At 43.8% G+C, this 18,200-nt stretch overlaps 2 protein-coding genes across 3 annotated transcripts in view; both read left to right on the top strand.

The window, feature by feature from the left end:
- Window positions 1-1,892: 1,892 nt before the first annotated feature.
- On the top strand, window positions 1,893-6,651 carry acot20 (acyl-CoA thioesterase 20). Of its 2 annotated transcripts, XR_010458284.1 has the most exons (4): window positions 1,893-2,691; window positions 3,254-3,459; window positions 3,876-4,725; window positions 5,764-6,651. XR_010458284.1 is itself a non-coding variant. In XM_064991663.1 (3 exons), the coding sequence occupies exons 1-3, from the start codon at window positions 2,151-2,153 to the stop codon at window positions 4,482-4,484; spliced, it is 1,356 nt and encodes a 451-aa protein (XP_064847735.1). In that variant the 5' UTR covers window positions 1,893-2,150; the 3' UTR covers window positions 4,485-6,651. The 2 variants fall into 2 exon arrangements, 1 of the variants encoding a protein (XP_064847735.1); XM_064991663.1 differs by having other exon boundaries at window positions 3,876-6,651.
- A 3,135-nt stretch (window positions 6,652-9,786) lies between these two features.
- Window positions 9,787-18,200, top strand: part of LOC135557938 (G-protein coupled receptor 176-like) — a 31,076-nt gene continuing 22,662 nt past the window's right edge. The window contains exon 1 of the mRNA XM_064991661.1: window positions 9,787-10,189. Coding sequence (XP_064847733.1) covers window positions 9,988-10,189 — 202 coding nt within the window. The 5' untranslated portion in view covers window positions 9,787-9,987. The remainder of the gene's footprint in view (window positions 10,190-18,200) is intronic.

The raw sequence follows: 18,200 nt of genomic DNA, 5'->3' as shown, positions 1-18,200 counted from the left end.
TTTTCCTGATACCAGATTCTAATTTACGCAACTCTAACACACACAAATTATTAATGGTGTTCTAGCATCAACATACTTTCTGAAAAAAGTTGGTCGCAGATGTGGGTGAGCAGCGTTTCAGCCTCCTCCTCGATGAGTCCACGGGTGTAAGTGTATCTAAGTACCCGGGGGTTGTGATAAGGTACTTTAGTGACACCAAGCAGACAATTGTATCAACATTTCTGGGGCTTGTTGAGTTGGAGGGAGGAGATGCTAAATCTATAGCCGGTGCTGTTGTGGCTTTCCTCGAAGTGTTGTCTTACCAAAGAGAAACTCCTGGGGATGGGGACTGACAATGCCTCTTATGACGGGGATTAACAATGGGGTCCATAAAGTGATGGAAGAGGAATATGGCCTCAAATATCTGATTCTTATTCGCTGTGTGTGCCACTCTCTGCAGCTTGCTCATTTATAGTTCTAAACATAGGGTGTTTCTTACTCACCTTTTGTCTCTTCCACGACGTTATTCCTCTCTTCTACAGCGTCCATCACAATTACATGCACATGGCCAATTATGCAAATTAGGCGACGATGTCATTTAGTGACTTTTAGGAAAGCCAATAGCTACTTTCCTTACTGAGGAATTGGCAACACTGCATGTTACTTGTCACGGACAAACAAGTGAACAGTTCTAGCTACTATTAACACGGAACCCAAACCGTCTGCGCGCCATCGTGCATCAATTTATTTTGTCCCCCTACACCAAACGCGATCACGATACGCAGGTTAAAATATCAAAACAAACTCTGAACCAATGACATTCATTTGGGGACAGGTCAAAAAGCATTAAACATGTATGTTAGCTTGCACTTGCTAGCTAATTTGTCCTATTTAGCTAGCTTGCTGTTGCTAGCTAATTTGCCCTGGGATATAAACATTGTTGTTATTTTACCTGAAATGCACAAGGTCCTCTACTCCGACAATTAATCCACACATAAAATGGCCAACTGACTCATTTCTAGTCATCTCTCCTCCTTCCAGGCCTTTTCATCTTTGAACTTATATGGTGATCGCATCTAAACTTTCATAATATTACCACGACCACCGGCAAAACAGTTCGTCTTTCAATCACCCACGTGGGTACAACCAATGAGGAGATGGCACGTGGGTACCTGCTTCTATAAACCAATGAGGAGATGGGAGAGGCAGGACTTTCAGCACGATATGCGTCAGAAATAGAAACAAGTTCTATTTTAGCCCTTGGCATCGCAGACCCTCGTTGGCGCACGTGAGTAGTGTGGGGTAATAATTGAATAACGTGGATTTCTACATTTATGTTGCGTAGCTCGCGCACGCGACCTGTCCCGTCTGGTCAGCATGTAAAGGTGAAAACTTTATGTGCTTGCCATGATGATGTGTATCCTTTTTCTAGATTGTACTCTAACGGATGGTTTTGAAAATGTACTTAAGTACATTTTGAAATACGTAAAGTAGTTAAGTAAAAGTACAGCCTTTTGAAAAATACTCAAAGCACAAGTACACAGAAAAGCTACTCAATTACAGGAACATGAGTAGTTGTAATTCGTTACTTCCACCCCTGGTTATATTAAACACAGAGGAAGGAGTAAAATGTAGGCAAGCAATAAACATTTCGGAACAACTACTAGTCGAATACCACAAGGGAGAGATGCCGAATTTTGGCAAAGATATTTATTTATAGACAAATACACCTTAAAACAAATAGCTAAACCAAAAACTGCAGACATTACTAGTGCCTACCCTGCGATCAAACCGCCATAAAAAAATGAAACGAAGCCGAACGTGATCATTGGCAGGTGCCTTGAAGGAACACAGAGCAGAAATCTTTAACAAGGAAGTTGCAGAATTGAAGATTGAGTGTGTGCGCGTTCACGCGAAGGGAGATTTCTGTCGACTCGGGCGCGTAGACTCATGACAAAATAACAAGACGTCATCATCATGTGCGACCATTTATTGTGTTGGAAACAACGGTTGGCCATATTGGAGGCTGTGTCTGGGTCATATTAAAGCTCAAAGTAAATATTATAGCTCAAAGTAAGAAGCGTCCGTCTCGTAAAAAGACCTACAAACGTGCAGCGGCAGTTGTAGTTGCTGTCATTCTTTTGGAAATAAGATTAAAATAGTTGGAAGTCATGTTGGCCCAATTGGTGTACCAGGGATTTCTCTCAAAAACAAAACCATGGTTTCTATGGTTATACACATCAATGCGGTCGAATTCGCAACAGGTTCGGGTCCGTCTTCTCCCCAATCCTCGCTGTTTCTTCGACGAACCGGTGCACGTCAAGGTAGATGGACTTTCACCGCACCAGAAAGTGGAATTGAGGTCCAAACTCACGGACGATAAACCGATCATCTTCAAAGCTTCCGCTCTGTACTCGGCAGATTCTACAGGACAGATAGACCTGTGCCTCTCCCCCTCTCTGGGTGGAAGTTATACAGGAGTTGAACCCATGGGCTTGTTTTGGGCAATGACGCCCGAGACTCCACACCGCAAACTATTGAAAAATAATGTGTTGAGTTCAATGATGGTTGATATAGACGTGCTGCATGAGGACACAGGTGAGATCTTGGCAACAGAGACTATCGAGAGGCAGTTCATGACAGAAGGGCTGAGGAGGATACCGTTGGGCATGAAAAATGGGAGACTTCGGGGGACCCTCTTTCTACCACCAGGTTAGTTGTGTAGGCTTGGCCTATCCGTTAATTTGATGAATAGTAAAAATATCTATATATATTTCCATTGTCCCCTGTTTCGTCATGCCTTTCTGAAGTGTATGTAGTTTCACATTTCTCTCCTATCACGTCGTTCTCTTGTCTGTCATCTATCGTTTATTCTGCACATATGCTTGAAAGTGTTCTTTACAACGCGTCGTGAGATCTACTCAGAAAAACACAAATTACACTTGTAGGATAATAGGCCTTTGCATCAGGCTATACAACTTTGCATCATAGACTCATAAAACATAATGTGTATGTGTTTGAAGGAAACCGTTACAGAACAGCCATGAGATTATATGTCTCTCTCTCGGCAGGGGAGCGTTAGGTAGCCAAGTGGGCCAGTGGTTGCCCTTGAACAAGGCAGTAAACCCCCCCAACAACTTCTCCCCATGACGTTGATGTCGATTAAAAATATCCCCTGGACCTCTGATTCAAAGGGGCGGGGCTAAATGCCTTTCAGTTGTGCAACTGACAACAATGGTTGCCCAACAACCTTTTCCTATTGCCCCATCCTCAGGGCCAGGTCCATTTCCTGGTGTCCTGGATATGTATATTCTGGGTGGAGGTGTATCTGAGGTCCGGGCCAGTCTGCTGGCTAACAAAGGCTTTGTGGTTCTGGCGCTGGGCTACTTTGGCTTCCAGGACCTGCCCAAAACCTTACCCAAATACTTTGACCTGGAGTACTTTGAAGAGGCCATCACATTCCTGAGGAGACAGCCACAGGTTAGTTGCGGAAGAAGAGCAAGGCCCTGTATTCATGAAACATCTCATAGTAAGAGTGCTGATCTAGGATTTACGCTCCTCGTGTCTGTAGAATGTCGAGCACTCTTACTATGAGATTCATGGTGAATATGGGCCATTTCTTCCATCCATGAGAGGTAAATGCCACCTTGAGGTTCCTTTCACTGGACTTCAAGATTTTGTTAACTGTGTAACTGCTGCCACCTAATGGCTGTACACGAAATGGCTCTACACATCATATCAACTGAACAGTCACACTCATAACAACGACAACATAACAACAATGCTTTTTATGTGTTCAGTTTAACCATCCTATTTATTGGTTTGTCAAAACCAGATTACTTTGATTGTCTGTAATGATTTTTAGACTCTTGGCAAACCATTCTCTTTTTCTCTAGGTCCAGGGTCCAGGTATAGGAATCCTGTCCATCTCTAAGAGTGGTGACCTGGCTCTATCCATGGCCTCTTTTCTCTCTGGCATCTCAGCCACAGTCTGGATCAACGGCTGCAACGCTAATGTCATGACGCCACTGCACTACAAAGACCTCGTCATCCCTCCCCTCATGCCTATCCTAGAGAACATCACCTTCACACAGTCCGGCCTTCTCGATGTCCGAGACACCTTACCAGATCAGATAACAGAAAGGACCCGTGGGTCCGTGATCCCGATAGAACGATCCAGTTCTAGGTTCCTTTTTGTTGTCTCCGAGGACGACAGGAACTGGAACAGCTGTCTCTTTGCCCAGCAGGCCACCGCCCAGCTGAGGCATCATGGGAAAGATAACTTTGAGGTGGTGACTTACCCCAGGGCGGGTCATTTCCTGGAGGTGCCCTACATGCCCCACTGCCCGTCTGGCTTCCACTCTGCGGTGGGTAAAGTGGTGGTGTTTGGAGGGGAAGCTAAAGCCCACCATGAGGCTCAGCTGGACCTGTGGAGGAGGGTCCCGGAGTTCTTCAGGACACACCTGAAGCACAACAGCAACACTGTCCAGAAAGCCAGGCTGTAACACTAAGAGAATGGCTGCTTTCCTGGTTGACTACTTTGCAGACTCCTGCCAGATCTCAATGTGTGGATAGGTGTTTAACATATCAGCTTACTACATCATATGATATAGTAATCTGATGTCTTCCAGTGCAGTCAATGAAGTGGCACATCACCATTGCTTAATGAAATGCAATGCCTGCAATGTAGTCAGCCTGGAACGCATCTAAATTATCCAATTGGAGACGAGAATCATGAATAAGCCTGTGAGTGTGCTGCTGTACTTTATTTCACTAGATTCTGTTAACAATAACTTTGATATATTATATACAGTACCAATCATCTGTTTGTACACACCTACTCATTCCAGGGATTTCTTTATTTGTACATTGTCGAATAATAGTGAAGACGACATCAAAACTATGAAATAACACATATGGAATCATGCAGTAACCAAATCAAAATATATTTGCCTTTGCCTTGATGACAGCTTTGCATGCTCTTGGCATTCTCTCAGCCAGCTTCCTGAGGTAGTTACCTGGAATGCATTTCAATTAACAGGTGTGCCTTGTTAAAAGTTCATTTGTGGAATTTCTTTCCTTAATACCAATCAGTTGTGTTGTGACAAGGTAGGGGTGGTATACAGAAGATAGCCCTATTTGGTAAAATACCAAGTCCATATTCTGGCAAGAACAGCTCAAATAAGCAAAGAGAAATTACACTCCATCATTACTTTCAAGAACCATCAAGCGCTATGGTGAAACTGGCTCTCATGAGGACTGCCACAGGAAAGGAAGACCTAGAGTTACCTCTGCTGCAGAGGATAAGGTCATTAGAGTTAACTGCACCTCAGAAATTGCAGCCCAAATAATAATTGCAGCCCAAATAAATGCTTCAGAGTTCAAATAACAGACACATTTCAAAATCAACTTTTCAGAGTAGACTGTGTGAATCAGGCCTTCATTGTCAAATTGCTGCAAAGAAACCACTACTAAAGGACAGAAGAAGAGCAATGGACATTAGACTGTTGAAAATCTGTCCTTTGGTCTGATGAGTCCAAATTTGAGATTTTTGGTTCCAACTGCTGGGTCTTTGTAAGACGCAGAGTAGGTGGACGGATAATCTCTGCATGTGTAGTTCCGCATGTGTAGTTCACATGGTGTGTGAGGGTGCTTTGCTGGTGACACTGTGATTTATTTAGAATTTAAGGCATACTTAACCAGCATGGCTACCACAGCATTCTGCAGCGATACGCCATCCTATCTGGTTTGTGCTTACTGGGACTATCATTTGTTTTTCAACAGGACAATGACCCAACACACCTCCAGGCTGTGTAAGGGCTATTTGACCAAAACGGAGAGTTATGGAGTGCTACATCAGATGATCTGGCCTCCACAATCACCCGACCTCAACCAAATTGAGATGGTTTGGGATGAGTTGGACCGCAGAGTGAAGGAAAAGCAGCCAGCAAGTGCTCAGCATATGTGGGAACTCTTTCAAGACTGTTGGAAACGCATTCCAGGTGATGCTGGTTGAGAGAATGCCTAGAGTGTGCAAAGCTGTCACCAAGGCTAAGGGTGGCTATTTGAAGAATCTCAAATATACAATTTATTTAGATTTGTTTAACACTTTTTTTTGGGATACTACATGAGTCCATAAGTGGTATTTCATACTTTTGATGTCTTTACTGTTATTCTACAATGTAGAAAATAGTACAAATAAAGAAAAACCCTTGAATAAGTAGGTGTTCTAAAACCTTTGACTGGCAGTGTATATCCAGTGGTGATTTTAGCATGTAACTCTTGGTGGGGCAAAAAAAAAAAAAGTGGGATGCATGCCAGCAAAGCCACAACACTAAACAATACATGAATTGCACTGTAACGGTGACAAACGGTGTCCACAAACTGTTAGGGCCAACAGCAGTCCCAGCACCTTACCACTGCTACACCTGGCTATCAGCATAGCCATGTCTGGCAGTGAAACAGTTCATTCAGCCTCATTTACTGCCTTAAAAAACAAACCGCTGATATGGCTGACTTGCTTAAATAAATGTGGTTTCCACTGACAATTGAGATGTACAAACTATGGCATAAGGGGACGCAGTTAAACTGAGTTTAACTGTATTTGGCTAAGGTGTATGTAAAATACTGATTTTCCACCATAATTTGCAAATAAATTCATAAAAAATCCTACGATGTGATTTTCTGGATTTTTTTGAGTGTCTCTGGATAAGAGAGTCTGCTAAATGACTCACTACTGTAAGTCTCTCTGGATAAGAGAGTCTGCTAAATGACTCACTAAATACTTATTTTCCACCAATTCATTAAAAATCCTACAATGTGATTTTCTGGATTTTTTTAGTGTCTCTGGATAAGAGAGTCTGCTAAATGACTCACTACTGTAAGTCTCTCTCTGGATAAGAGAGTCTGCTAAATGACTCACTAAATACTTATTTTCCACCAATTCATTAAAAATCCTACAATGTGATTTTCTGGATTTTTTTCCCCTCATTTTGTCCGTCATAGTTGAAGTGTACCTATGATGAAAATTACAGGCCTCTCTCATATTTTTAAGTGGGAGAACTTGCACAATTGGTGGCTGACTAAATACTTTTTTGCCCCACTATACATATGAGATGAGTAATGACCGATATGTAAACATTATTATAGTGAGCCATTTATTGAAGTGGCCAATGATTTCAAGCCTGTATGTAGACAGCAGCATCACTGTGTTGTTGCTGTTTAACAGTCTGATGGCCTTGAGATAGAAGCTGTTTTTCTGTCTCTCGGTCCCAGCTTTGATGCACCTGTACTGACCTCGCTTTCTGGATGGTAGCGGGATGAACAGGCAGTGGCTCGGATGGTTGTTGTCCTTGATGATCTTTATGGCCTTCCTGTGACATCGGGTGCTGTAGGTGTCCTGGAGGGAAGGTAGTTTGCCCCCGGTGATGCGTTGTGCAGACCTCACAACCCTCTGGAGAGCCTTGCGGTGCAGTTGCCATACCAGGCGGTGATACAGCCCGACAGGATGTTCTCAATTGTGCATCTCATAAACGTTGTGAGGGTTTTAGGTGACAAGCCAAATTTCTTCAGCCTCCTGAGGTTGAAGAGGTTCTGTTGCACCTTCTTCACCACACTGTCTGTGTGGGTGGTCTCCACTGCTGTCTCATCGATGTGGATAGGCAGGTGCTCCCTCTGCTGTTTCCTGAAGTCCATGATAATCTCCTTTGTTTTGTTGATGTTGAGTGAGAGTTTGTTTTCCTGATACAGAGTGCCCTCCCCTCCTCCCTGTAGGTTGTCTCGCCCATCATTCTTAAATGGAAGAAGTTTGGAACAACCAAGACTCTTCCTAGAGCTGGCCACCCAGCCAAGCTGAGCAGTCTGGGGAGAAGGGCCTTGGTCAGAGAGGTGAGAGTCTGCCATACTGTGAGGAGAGACAAATACACTGATATACACATTATCAGTGATTCAGCCTCAGGTGATGAGTTATATCTGCATGTAGCTAAAGTGTGTGCTTATATGTGTGGCGGCAAGGTAGCCTAGTGGTTAGAGTGTTGGACTAGTAACCGGAAGGTTGAAAGTTCAAAACCCCGAGCTGACACGGTACAAAACTGTTGTTCTGCCCCAGGCTGTCATTGAAAATAAGAATTTGTTCTTAACTGACTTGCCAAGTTAAATAAAGGTAAAATGTAATGAAACATATACATACTGTTGATTTAGTAGAGCTACATCAACACAGACAAAAGGTGATAAAAAGATGATTAGCTGATAATAAATACATAAATGAAACATGGATTTAAATTATCTTTGTCTCTATGGAATGGAAAACATGCCTTTATAACGTTGTATGGAAGACAGGGTTGCAGGTCTGGTCCCAACGTCTCCTATTAGGGGTGTTCCTGGGAGAGAATTCAGCTAATTTACCTTAAGAGGAATTTCCCAACTGAGTGTGGTATCAGGAAACTTTGCTGGCAACATTACAGAGTTGTCGTTTTTGGCCTCTGGATTTCCTTCTAGTGCCACGTTTTAGTACAACGATTAGGTGAAGAATTGCCTCGGCAACATACTATGAATGTACATGCACAGTGACATCCATGAGTACGCTAACATGCTCTAATTGTAAAATTAAGTGTAATGTAGATATATTTCCATTTGCCCCAGTCATTCTTTATTTAGTGTTATATCCTGATGCTTGGTCACTTTAGACTTGCCTGTTTTTACATATCTACCTCAATTACCACGTATCCCTAGACATTGATATGGTTATGGCACTCCTTGCGTATCGCTTCATTCCTGTGTGTTTTGTGTTTTCATCTGCATCATTGGGAAAGAGCTGCTAAGTAAACCTAACAGTGACAGGTTTACTTACTACACCTGTTGTAATGTGACAAATACGATTTCATTCGATTTTTTTTTTCGGTCATGTATTTATGAAGGAGTCTATAAGAGCCCATGTTATTACTACGAAGAGGAGGGACTCTTGCCTCCGGTGTGATGCCTGATCTTTAGGAAAAATATTCGTTTATCTCCGGCCCCATCACACAGCACAGCGAGTCTCCCGCAGATAGAGTACTGGCTGACTGATTGACAGCGGCGGGCTGACGGTGACGCGCATGGAGAGAATATTTTATCAATCGGATTGAGGAGACAGATGAACGCGTTCCCTCCTTTATTCCTAATAGCCTAATGAAACGGGCTGATAGTCCAATCCGCTGACGGACGGCCTGATGAGCAAGAAACTGAAGGAAATCTTAGATTTCCGTGGTGTAACCAACGACACTGTCCGTAGTCTCGATAAGAAAAATCCTTGAAGGTATGTATAGCTGAATCTCATATATTTGAGGTCAAAATGCATTGCCTTTAATAAATGAACAAAATCCTTGGAATAGAAACGTGCTTGATAGGCTAGATATTGGCACATCCTCTCATCTAAATATGTGGATGTTGAATGTCAATTATTATGACTGGACCCTAGTCAGTCAGTAGTTTATCGGTTTTTCATGTAGGTTGACGTTTATTTATTTTTTAGATGAATCTGTGACAGAAGTTTACCTCTTCAGAACAGGTAACATGTTTCATCACAATGGACAGCGCACGCTCGTCGGTTGTTGAACGCAGAGATGACACCGCATGATGTGGGGAGACAACATTTAACATGATGTAATATTTGGGCAATCTGAACATATGAAATTGTGAATCTATATTCTGGCCTGTTTTTCCAAACCATTTTTTTTGACTGTGTGGACTTGAATGCAAGAAGAGAGTGACATAAATAACATTCTGTCTTGAGATTGGCCCCTCTGCGGGAATGCCTGTTCACCAGCGGAGCAATGGACTATTGGCACCTCAGGGCAAATCCATTCTCACACCTCATTTCTAAAAGGTCTCATTTTCCAAATTAATCTTGACTTCATTCCACATGAAGTGCGGCCAGTATTGACTTTCGACTAACCTCCAGCCTATTCATTGGCCATTTACTGGGATCTTAGATGTAATTTAAAGTGTAATACCCTCTTGAGGTGAACTAAAATGGATGTTGGGAGTTGGCTTCCAACTGCAGGAGATGGGACCGCGAATTTCACCCCGGCCCACCTCCTGCTGGATACCCATAACGGGTCAGGTCCAACACCTACACGGTTGGATAACGGCCAGGAGCGCTCCATCACAGATCAAGCCTATCGGAACTTCACCACAACCATCCAGGTGCTCATCCTCATAGGATCCCTGTTGGGTGAGTAAAATATCCTACACCATCTCTCCCCCCCTTTCCCCTTTCACTTTCTCTCCTTGTGTGTGTGTGTGTGTCTCTCTCTCACGCACGCACGTACACACACACACACACACACACACACACACACACACACACACACACACACACACACACACACACACACACACACACACACACACACACACACACACACACACACACACACACACACACACACACACACACACACACACACACACTTCAGCCATAGCCCAGTGCAGGTGATAGGGACAGTAGTCCCAGGTTGTCTGAGGAGTCATAACAGGGGCCATAACATTTAATTATAATAATAATTTCATATGTAATAATATTTCATAACAATAACATTTCAGATTTGATAACATTTTGTAATCGAAACACTTCATATTTGATAGCATTTTATAGTTGAAACATTTCCTATTTGCTAACATTTTATAGTCAAAACATTTCATATTTGATATGGAATACAAGATACAGTAATATAGTTCCAGTTGTAAGCCTCAGGGCCTACGGTGTCACCTGACTTTAAAGTTGTATTCTCAGTATTTTGGTAAATCCGGTTAGTGTGCCTCAGTGAACCATGCCTGTGCCACCCACATCGTCACCGGTATTAATCTGTTTTTCTCCAAATACAGTCCTGGTCAACCTCAGTCCCTCTGACTCTAGCTGCTGGAATAGATACCTTTATATCACCAGTCCTGGTCAACCTCAGTCCCTCTGACTCTAGCTGCTGGAATAGATACCTTTATATCACCAGTCCTGGTCAACCTCAGTCCCTCTGACTCTAGCTGCTGGAATAGATACCTTTATATCACCAGTCCTGGAAGTGGACTCTGAAAGTGAGTCAGGAGTTTACTAGTACTTAAAGCCATAGTCTGTAATATTTCTATCTTGCTCTATTGATTACATTATTGTTGCAGGGCTCACTTTTTGGATGGTGCGCAAATCTTGCAGACTATGCCTTTTTATTTGCAAATATAGAAAAGGTCTAGAGGAGGCATATGGAGAGGTGTATTCATGACCCGTTTCTAATACCACATATGGAGAGGTAACAACAATGTATTCATATTTAGCTGTTAACACCTTTTTGTTTCGTTCAGACATATTGTATGTATAAACCCACCTGAACGTATAGAAACACATTGAGAGAAACAACCAGCTGTGACAACGTTCAGCTTGACTCTCACTCGTGTTTTTTTTGTATATGTTACTTTTCTGGCATCGCCCGTCTCCATCAGTACCACTGCCCATCCGTTGTTCTGGCATCGCCCGTCTCCATCAGTACCACTGCCCATCCGTTGTTCTGGCATCGCCCGTCTCCATCAGTACCACTACCCATCCGTTGTTCTGGCATCGCCCGTCTCCATCAGTACCACTGCCAATCCGTTGTTCTGGCATCGCCCGTCTCCATCAGTACCACTGCCCATCCGTTGTTCTGGCATCGCCCGTCTCCATCAGTACCACTACCCATCCGTTGTTCTGGCATCGCCCGTCTCCATCAGTACCACTACCCATCCGTTGTTCTGGCATCGCCCGTCTCCATCAGTACCACTGCCCATCCGTTGTTCTGGCATCGCCCGTCTCCATCAGTACCACTGCCCATCCGTTGTTCTGGCATCGCCCGTCTCCATCAGTACCACTGCCCATCTGTTGTTCTGGCATCGCCCGTCTCCATCAGTACCACTACCCATCCGTTGTTCTGGCATCGCCCGTCTCCATCAGTACCACTGCCCATCTGTTGTTCTGGCATCGCCCGTCTCCATCAGTACCACTACCCATCCGTTGTTCTGGCATCGCCCGTCTCCATCAGTACCACTGCCCATCTGTTGTTCTGGCATCGCCCGTCTCCATCAGTACCACTGCCCATCCGTTGTTCTGGCATCGCCCGTCTCCATCAGTACCACTGCCCATCCGTTGTTCTGGCATCGCCCGTCTCCATCAGTACCACTGCCCATCCGTTGTTCTGGCATCGCCCGTCTCCATCAGTACCACTGCCCATCCGTTGTTCTGGCATCGCCCGTCTCCATCAGTACCACTGCACATCTGTTGTTCTGGCATCGCCCGTCTACCTCAGTACCACTACCCATCTGTTGTTCTGGCATCGCCCGTCTCCATCAGTACCACTGCCCATCCGTTGTTCTGGCATCGCCCGTCTCCATCAGTACCACTACCCATCCGTTGTTCTGGCATCGCCCGTCTCCATCAGTACCACTACCCATCCGTTGTTCTGGCATCGCCCGTCTCCATCAGTACCACTGCACATCTGTTGTTCTGGCATCGCCCGTCTCCATCAGTACCACTACCCATCTGTTGTTCTGGCATCGCCCGTCTCCATCAGTACCACTACCCATCTGTTGTTCTGGCATCGCCCGTCTCCATCAGTACCATTGCCCATCCGTTGTTCTGGCATCGCCCGTCTCCATCAGTACCACTACCCATCCGTTGTTCTGGCATCGCCCGTCTCCATCAGTACCACTGCCCATCCGTTGTTCTGGCATCGCCCGTCTCCATCAGTACCACTACCCATCCGTTGTTCTGGCATCGCCCGTCTCCATCAGTACCACTACCCATCCGTTGTTCTGGCATCGCCCGTCTCCATCAGTACCACTGCCCATCTGTTGTTCTGGCATCGCCCGTCTCCATCAGTACCACTGCCCATCCGTTGTTCTGGCATCGCCCGTCTCCATCAGTACCACTGCCCATCCGTTGTTCTGGCATCGCCCGTCTCCATCAGTACCACTGCCCATCCGTTGTTCTGGCATCGCCCGTCTCCATCAGTACCACTGCCCATCCGTTGTTCTGGCATCGCCCGTCTCCATCAGTACCACTGCCCATCTGTTGTTCTTGCATCGCCCGTCTCCATCAGTACCACTACCCATCCGTTGTTCTGGCATCGCCCGTCTCCATCCGTACCACTACCCATCCGTTGTTCTGGCATCGCCCGTCTCCATCAGTACCACTGCCCATCCGTTGTTCTGGCATCGCCCGTCTCCATCAGTACCACTGCCCATCTGTTTTCATGTCATCAATGATACTAGTAACTGACATCTGTGGTTTTGGCCTGGACATTTGCGTTATACATGATCAATGTTTGCTGTTCCTCTATATAAAAGCCATTTGAGTTTTATAACCAGTAACCGAGGTGCACCATTATTGCCCAGCAAGCATTTGAAACACTGATAAGGCCTGGAGAGAGTGATCTTTACAGACAATAGAGAGAGGGAGAAAAGAACTGAGGAACAGGTTGAGAAAACGAGAGAGACAGAGAGAGAGACAGAGAGAGAGACAGAGAGAGAGACAGAGAGAGAGACAGAGAGAGACAGAGAGAGAGACAGAGAGAGAGACAGAGACAGAGAGACAGAGACAGAGAGAGAGAGAGAGACAGACAGAGAGAGAGACAGAGAGAGAGACAGAGAGAGAGACAGAGATAGATAGACCGAGAGAGAGAGAGAGAGAGCGAGACAGAGACAGACAGAGGGTATAAAGAGTGCAATGACCTGTGTTTAAAGGTATAGAGAGCCTCATCAATGACCTGTGTTTAAAGGTATAGAGAGCCTCATCAATGACCTGTGTTTAAAGGTATAGAGAGCCTCGTCAATGACCTGTGTTTTAAAGGTATAGAGAGCCTCATCAATGACCTGTGTTTAAAGGTATAGAGAGCCTCGTCAATGACCTGTGTTTTAAAGGTATAGACAGCCTCGTCAATGACCTGTGTTTTAAAGGTATAGACAGCCTCGTCAATGACCTGTGTTTTAAAGGTATAGACAGCCTCGTCAATGACCTGTGTTTTAAAGACAGCCTCGTCAATGACCTGTGTTTTAAAGGTATAGACAGCCTCGTCAATGACCTGTGTTTTAAAGGTATAGACAGCCTCGTCAATGACCTGTGTTTAAAGGTATAGACAGCCTCATCAATGACCTGTGCTTTAAAGGTATAGACAGCCTCGTCAATGACCTGTGTTTTAAAGGTATAGACAGCCTCGTCAATGACCTGTGTTTTAAAGGTATAGACAGCCTCGTCAATGACCTGTGTTTTAAAGGTATAGAGAGCCTCGTCAATGACCTGTGTTTTAAAGGTATAGACAGCCTCGTCAATGACCTGTGTTTTAAAGGTATAGACAGCCTCGTCAATGACCTGTGTTTTAAAGGTATAGACAGCCTCGTCAATGACCTGTGTTTTAAAGGTATAGAGAGCCTCGTCAATGACCTGTGTTTTAAAGGTATAGACAGCCTCGTCAATGACCTGTGCTTTTAAAGGTATAGACAGCCTCGTCAATTACCTGTGTTTTAAAGGTATAGACAGCCTCGTCAATTACCTGTGTTTTAAAGGTATAGAGAGCCTCGTCAATGACCTGTGTTTTAAAGACAGCCTCGTCAATGACTTGTGTTTTAAAGGTATAGACAGCCTCGTCAATGACCTGTGTTTTAAAGGTATAGACAGCCTCGTCAATGACCTGTGTTTTAAAGGTATAGAGAGCCTCGTCAATGACCTGTGTTTTAAAGGTATAGACAGCCTCGTCAATGACCTGTGTTTTAAAGGTATAGACAGCCTCGTCAATGACCTGTGTTTTAAAGGTATAGACAGCCTCGTCAATGACCTGTGTTTTAAAGGTATAGACAGCCTCGTCAATGACCTGTGTTTTAAAGGTATAGACAGCCTCGTCAATGACCTGTGTTTTAAAGGTATAGACAGCCTCGTCAATGACCTGTGTTTTAAAGGTATAGACAGCCTCGTCAATGACCTGTGTTTTAAAGGTATAGACAGCCTCGTCAATGACCTGTGTTTTAAAGGTATAGACAGCCTCGTCAATGACCTGTGTTTTAAAGGTATAGACAGCCTCGTCAATGACCTGTGTTTTAAAGGTATAGACAGCCTCGTCAATGACCTGTGTTTTAGTGATGATTATGGTTCCAATGAGGCAGTTCACTCAGAGCTCGTGACTTTATCCCAATGGAAGGAAGCCAGGATGTGTGTGTGTGTGTATCAGAGCATGTGAGCGGTTGGATATCCTGCTCATTGTTAATGGAGGGATGCGCATGCTCCAGCACTCCACATCCTTTCCAACCGCTCCGCAAAAAAAACGCTCCCTGCAACTCCAAACTCGCTCCATTAATTAAAAGCACAATTGAACCAAAACCCGTCTATTTGTGTAAGTACCTGGACCTACCAATTTGTTTTTTTAAAGTATTGAAACAAAACCATATGGATTTGAATGAAAAGTATTTGAATAAACATGAACATGTGAATATAAGAAGCGAACATAATTTAGTTCATTTCCTTCTGTTTGTGCCTTTGTGAGGTTTTGTTCGTTTTGACTCTACTCAGCCTTTTCCTAGCTCGTTTGTGAGAACCAGTTATAGCCTTCAGTCCTAGTTTTGAGTCACCTGCCTGTTTACTTACTTACTTACTCTGCGCGTAAATCTACACCTTTTCCTCCCTGAGTTTTTGCTACACATATAAACACTGTAAATAGGTCAGGAGCCAGACAGGGAACCTAAGAAGGAACGAACATTTATTATTTAGGCTATATTATTAGTCTATTATTTAAATTATTTCAAAGCTATAGCCTACAAAGAAATACATTGTGAAGTATTTGCGAGTGCTTCACATTAGGCTGGTACCGTAGGTACATGAAGCGCTCAGCATTTAAACAACATTTCGTTGTATTAAACCATTATAGTCTGTGAATTGGCCATATAGGCTGTGACTTACTTATAATTACATGAAAAATAACTTATTAGTGCCTTTGAATTAATTTTCAGAAACACGAGTTTAGTCAGTCTGTGGCGTCAGGCTCATGTGATGGTGCCTGGAGAGCCGGCCAGCAGGGGAGAATATCCTCTCGACACTGGCAGAGCCGCAGGGGAGGAATAACACCCCGTTGGTCACTCTTGACAGGCTGGGCAGAGATGCACAATTGTTTATTTTTTATTTTTCTATAGCTAGGCCTAAACGTTTTTAGGCAAAAATAACCCAATCAAAACGGAAAGCTCCTTGAAGGAGGGAATATGCCAGGACTATTGGGCCAAAATCCAGTTATGGCCTATTGTATAGATAATAGAACGAAAATTAAGGAAACTTTTAAGAGATCAGATTTTTTGTTTATAAATGAATTGCTACATTGACACACAGAGATAGCTAGTCACCTCTTCCTTTCTGTTAGCATGTGCACATTGTTAAGTACACCATCATGCTTTCAGGATATGTGTCTTTTTAGATTTCTCAATGCTTCTTTAGTTGTGTGCCAATAAATCACCACACTCCCTCTCTTTAGTAGTGGACACTACATCACTACACTCGCCCTCTCTTGCTCTTGGTCCTCCTCATCTTTGTAAGTCACCTTGATTTACCACCTGTGTGTTTTATCAGTTTCTTTATAAAAATATTTAGTGAACTCCATGACAGCAGCTAAAGGAAGGGGCTGTAGCAGCACACAAGTAGATTAGAAATGCACTAGACAACCAACACGGCAGTGTTTATTCACTAGACAACCAACATGTTAGTGTTTATTCAGTAGACAACATGTTAGTGTTTATTCACTAGACAACATGGCAGTGTTTATTACATTACATTACATTTAAGTCATTTAGCAGACGCTCTTATCCAGAGCACTAGACAACCAACATGGCAGTGTTTATTCACTAGACAACATGGCAGTGTTTATTCATTAGACAACATGGCAGTGTTTTTTCACTAGACAACCAACATGGCAGTGTTTATCCACTAGACAACCAACATGGCAGTGTTTATTCACTAGACAACCAACATTGCAGTGTTTTTTCACTAGACAACCAACATGGCAGTGTTTATTCACTAGACAACATGGCAGTGTTTATTCACTAGACAACATGGCAGTGTTTATTCACTAGACACCATGGCAGTGTTTATTCACTAGACAACATGGCAGTGTTTATTCACTAGACAACATGGCAGTGTTTATTCACTAGACAACATGGCAGTGTTTATTCACTAGACAACCAACATGGCAGTGTTTATTCACTAGACAACCAACATGGCAGTGTTTATTCAGTAGACAACATGGCAGTGTTTATTCAGCAGACAGCCAACATGGCAGTGTTGATTCACTAGACAACCAACATGGCAGTGTTTATTCAGCAGACAACATGGCAGTGTTTATTCAGTAGACAACCAACATGGCAGTGTTTATTCAGTAGACAACATGGCAGTGTTTATTCAGTAGACAACCAACATGGCAGTGTTTATTCACTAGACAACATGGCAGTGTTTATTCAGTAGACAACCAACATGGCAGTGTTTATTCAGTAGACAACATGGCAGTGTTTATTCAGCAGACAACATGGCAGTGTTTATTCAGTAGACAACATGGCAGTGTTTATTCAGTAGACAACATGGCAATGTTTATTCAGTAGACAACTGAACGTAGAGTATGTTTCGACCTGTTTCACACAGTGGCATCAGCTCATCACAGAATTGAGAACATTGAAAATATAAGAGTGCTGATGGCAGATCCCAATTAATCAGATCATTATGATCAGGAAGGACCTGATTTTAGATCAGCACTCCTACTCTGAGACTCTTGATAACTACTAGCCCTGGTAGGGATAGACTGGGGTTTTCAACCTGACATCAGTCACCCTGTGTAAATATACTTTTTTTGTGTGTCTTAGGCACTACAACCATCAATCAAATGTATTTATAAAGCCCTTCTTACATCAGCTGATATCTCAAAGTGCTGTACTTAAACCCAGACTAAAACCCCAAACGGCAAGCAATGCAGGTGTAGAAGCACGGTGGCTAGAAAAAACTCCCTAGAAAGGCCAGAACCTAGGAAGAAACCTAGAGAGGAACCAGGCTATGTGGGGTGGCCAGTCCTCTTCTGGCTGTGCCGGGTGGAGATTATAACAGAACATGGCCAAGATGTTCAAATGTTCATAGATGACCAGCATGGTCAGATAATAATAATCACAGTGGTTGTCGAGGGTGCAACAGGTCAGCACCTCAGGAGTAAATG

Source organism: Oncorhynchus masou, chromosome 16 (assembly GCF_036934945.1).
Source record: "Oncorhynchus masou masou isolate Uvic2021 chromosome 16, UVic_Omas_1.1, whole genome shotgun sequence".
Lineage (NCBI taxonomy): Eukaryota > Metazoa > Chordata > Actinopteri > Salmoniformes > Salmonidae > Oncorhynchus > Oncorhynchus masou.
This window is presented reverse-complemented; position numbering and strand designations above follow the sequence as displayed.

What these genes read in the sequence shown, in the direction of transcription:
- acot20 (XM_064991663.1), top strand. Translation starts at nt 2,151, where the DNA reads ATGTTGGCCCAATTGGTGTACCAGGGATTTCTCTCAAAAACAAAACCA. An exon ending in GACCCTCTTTCTACCACCAG is followed by an intron (nt 2,692 to 3,253) that starts GTTAGTTGTGTA and finishes CCCCATCCTCAG; the next exon opens with GGCCAGGTCCATTTCCTGGT. An exon ending in TCCTGAGGAGACAGCCACAG is followed by an intron (nt 3,460 to 3,875) that starts GTTAGTTGCGGA and finishes CTTTTTCTCTAG; the next exon opens with GTCCAGGGTCCAGGTATAGG.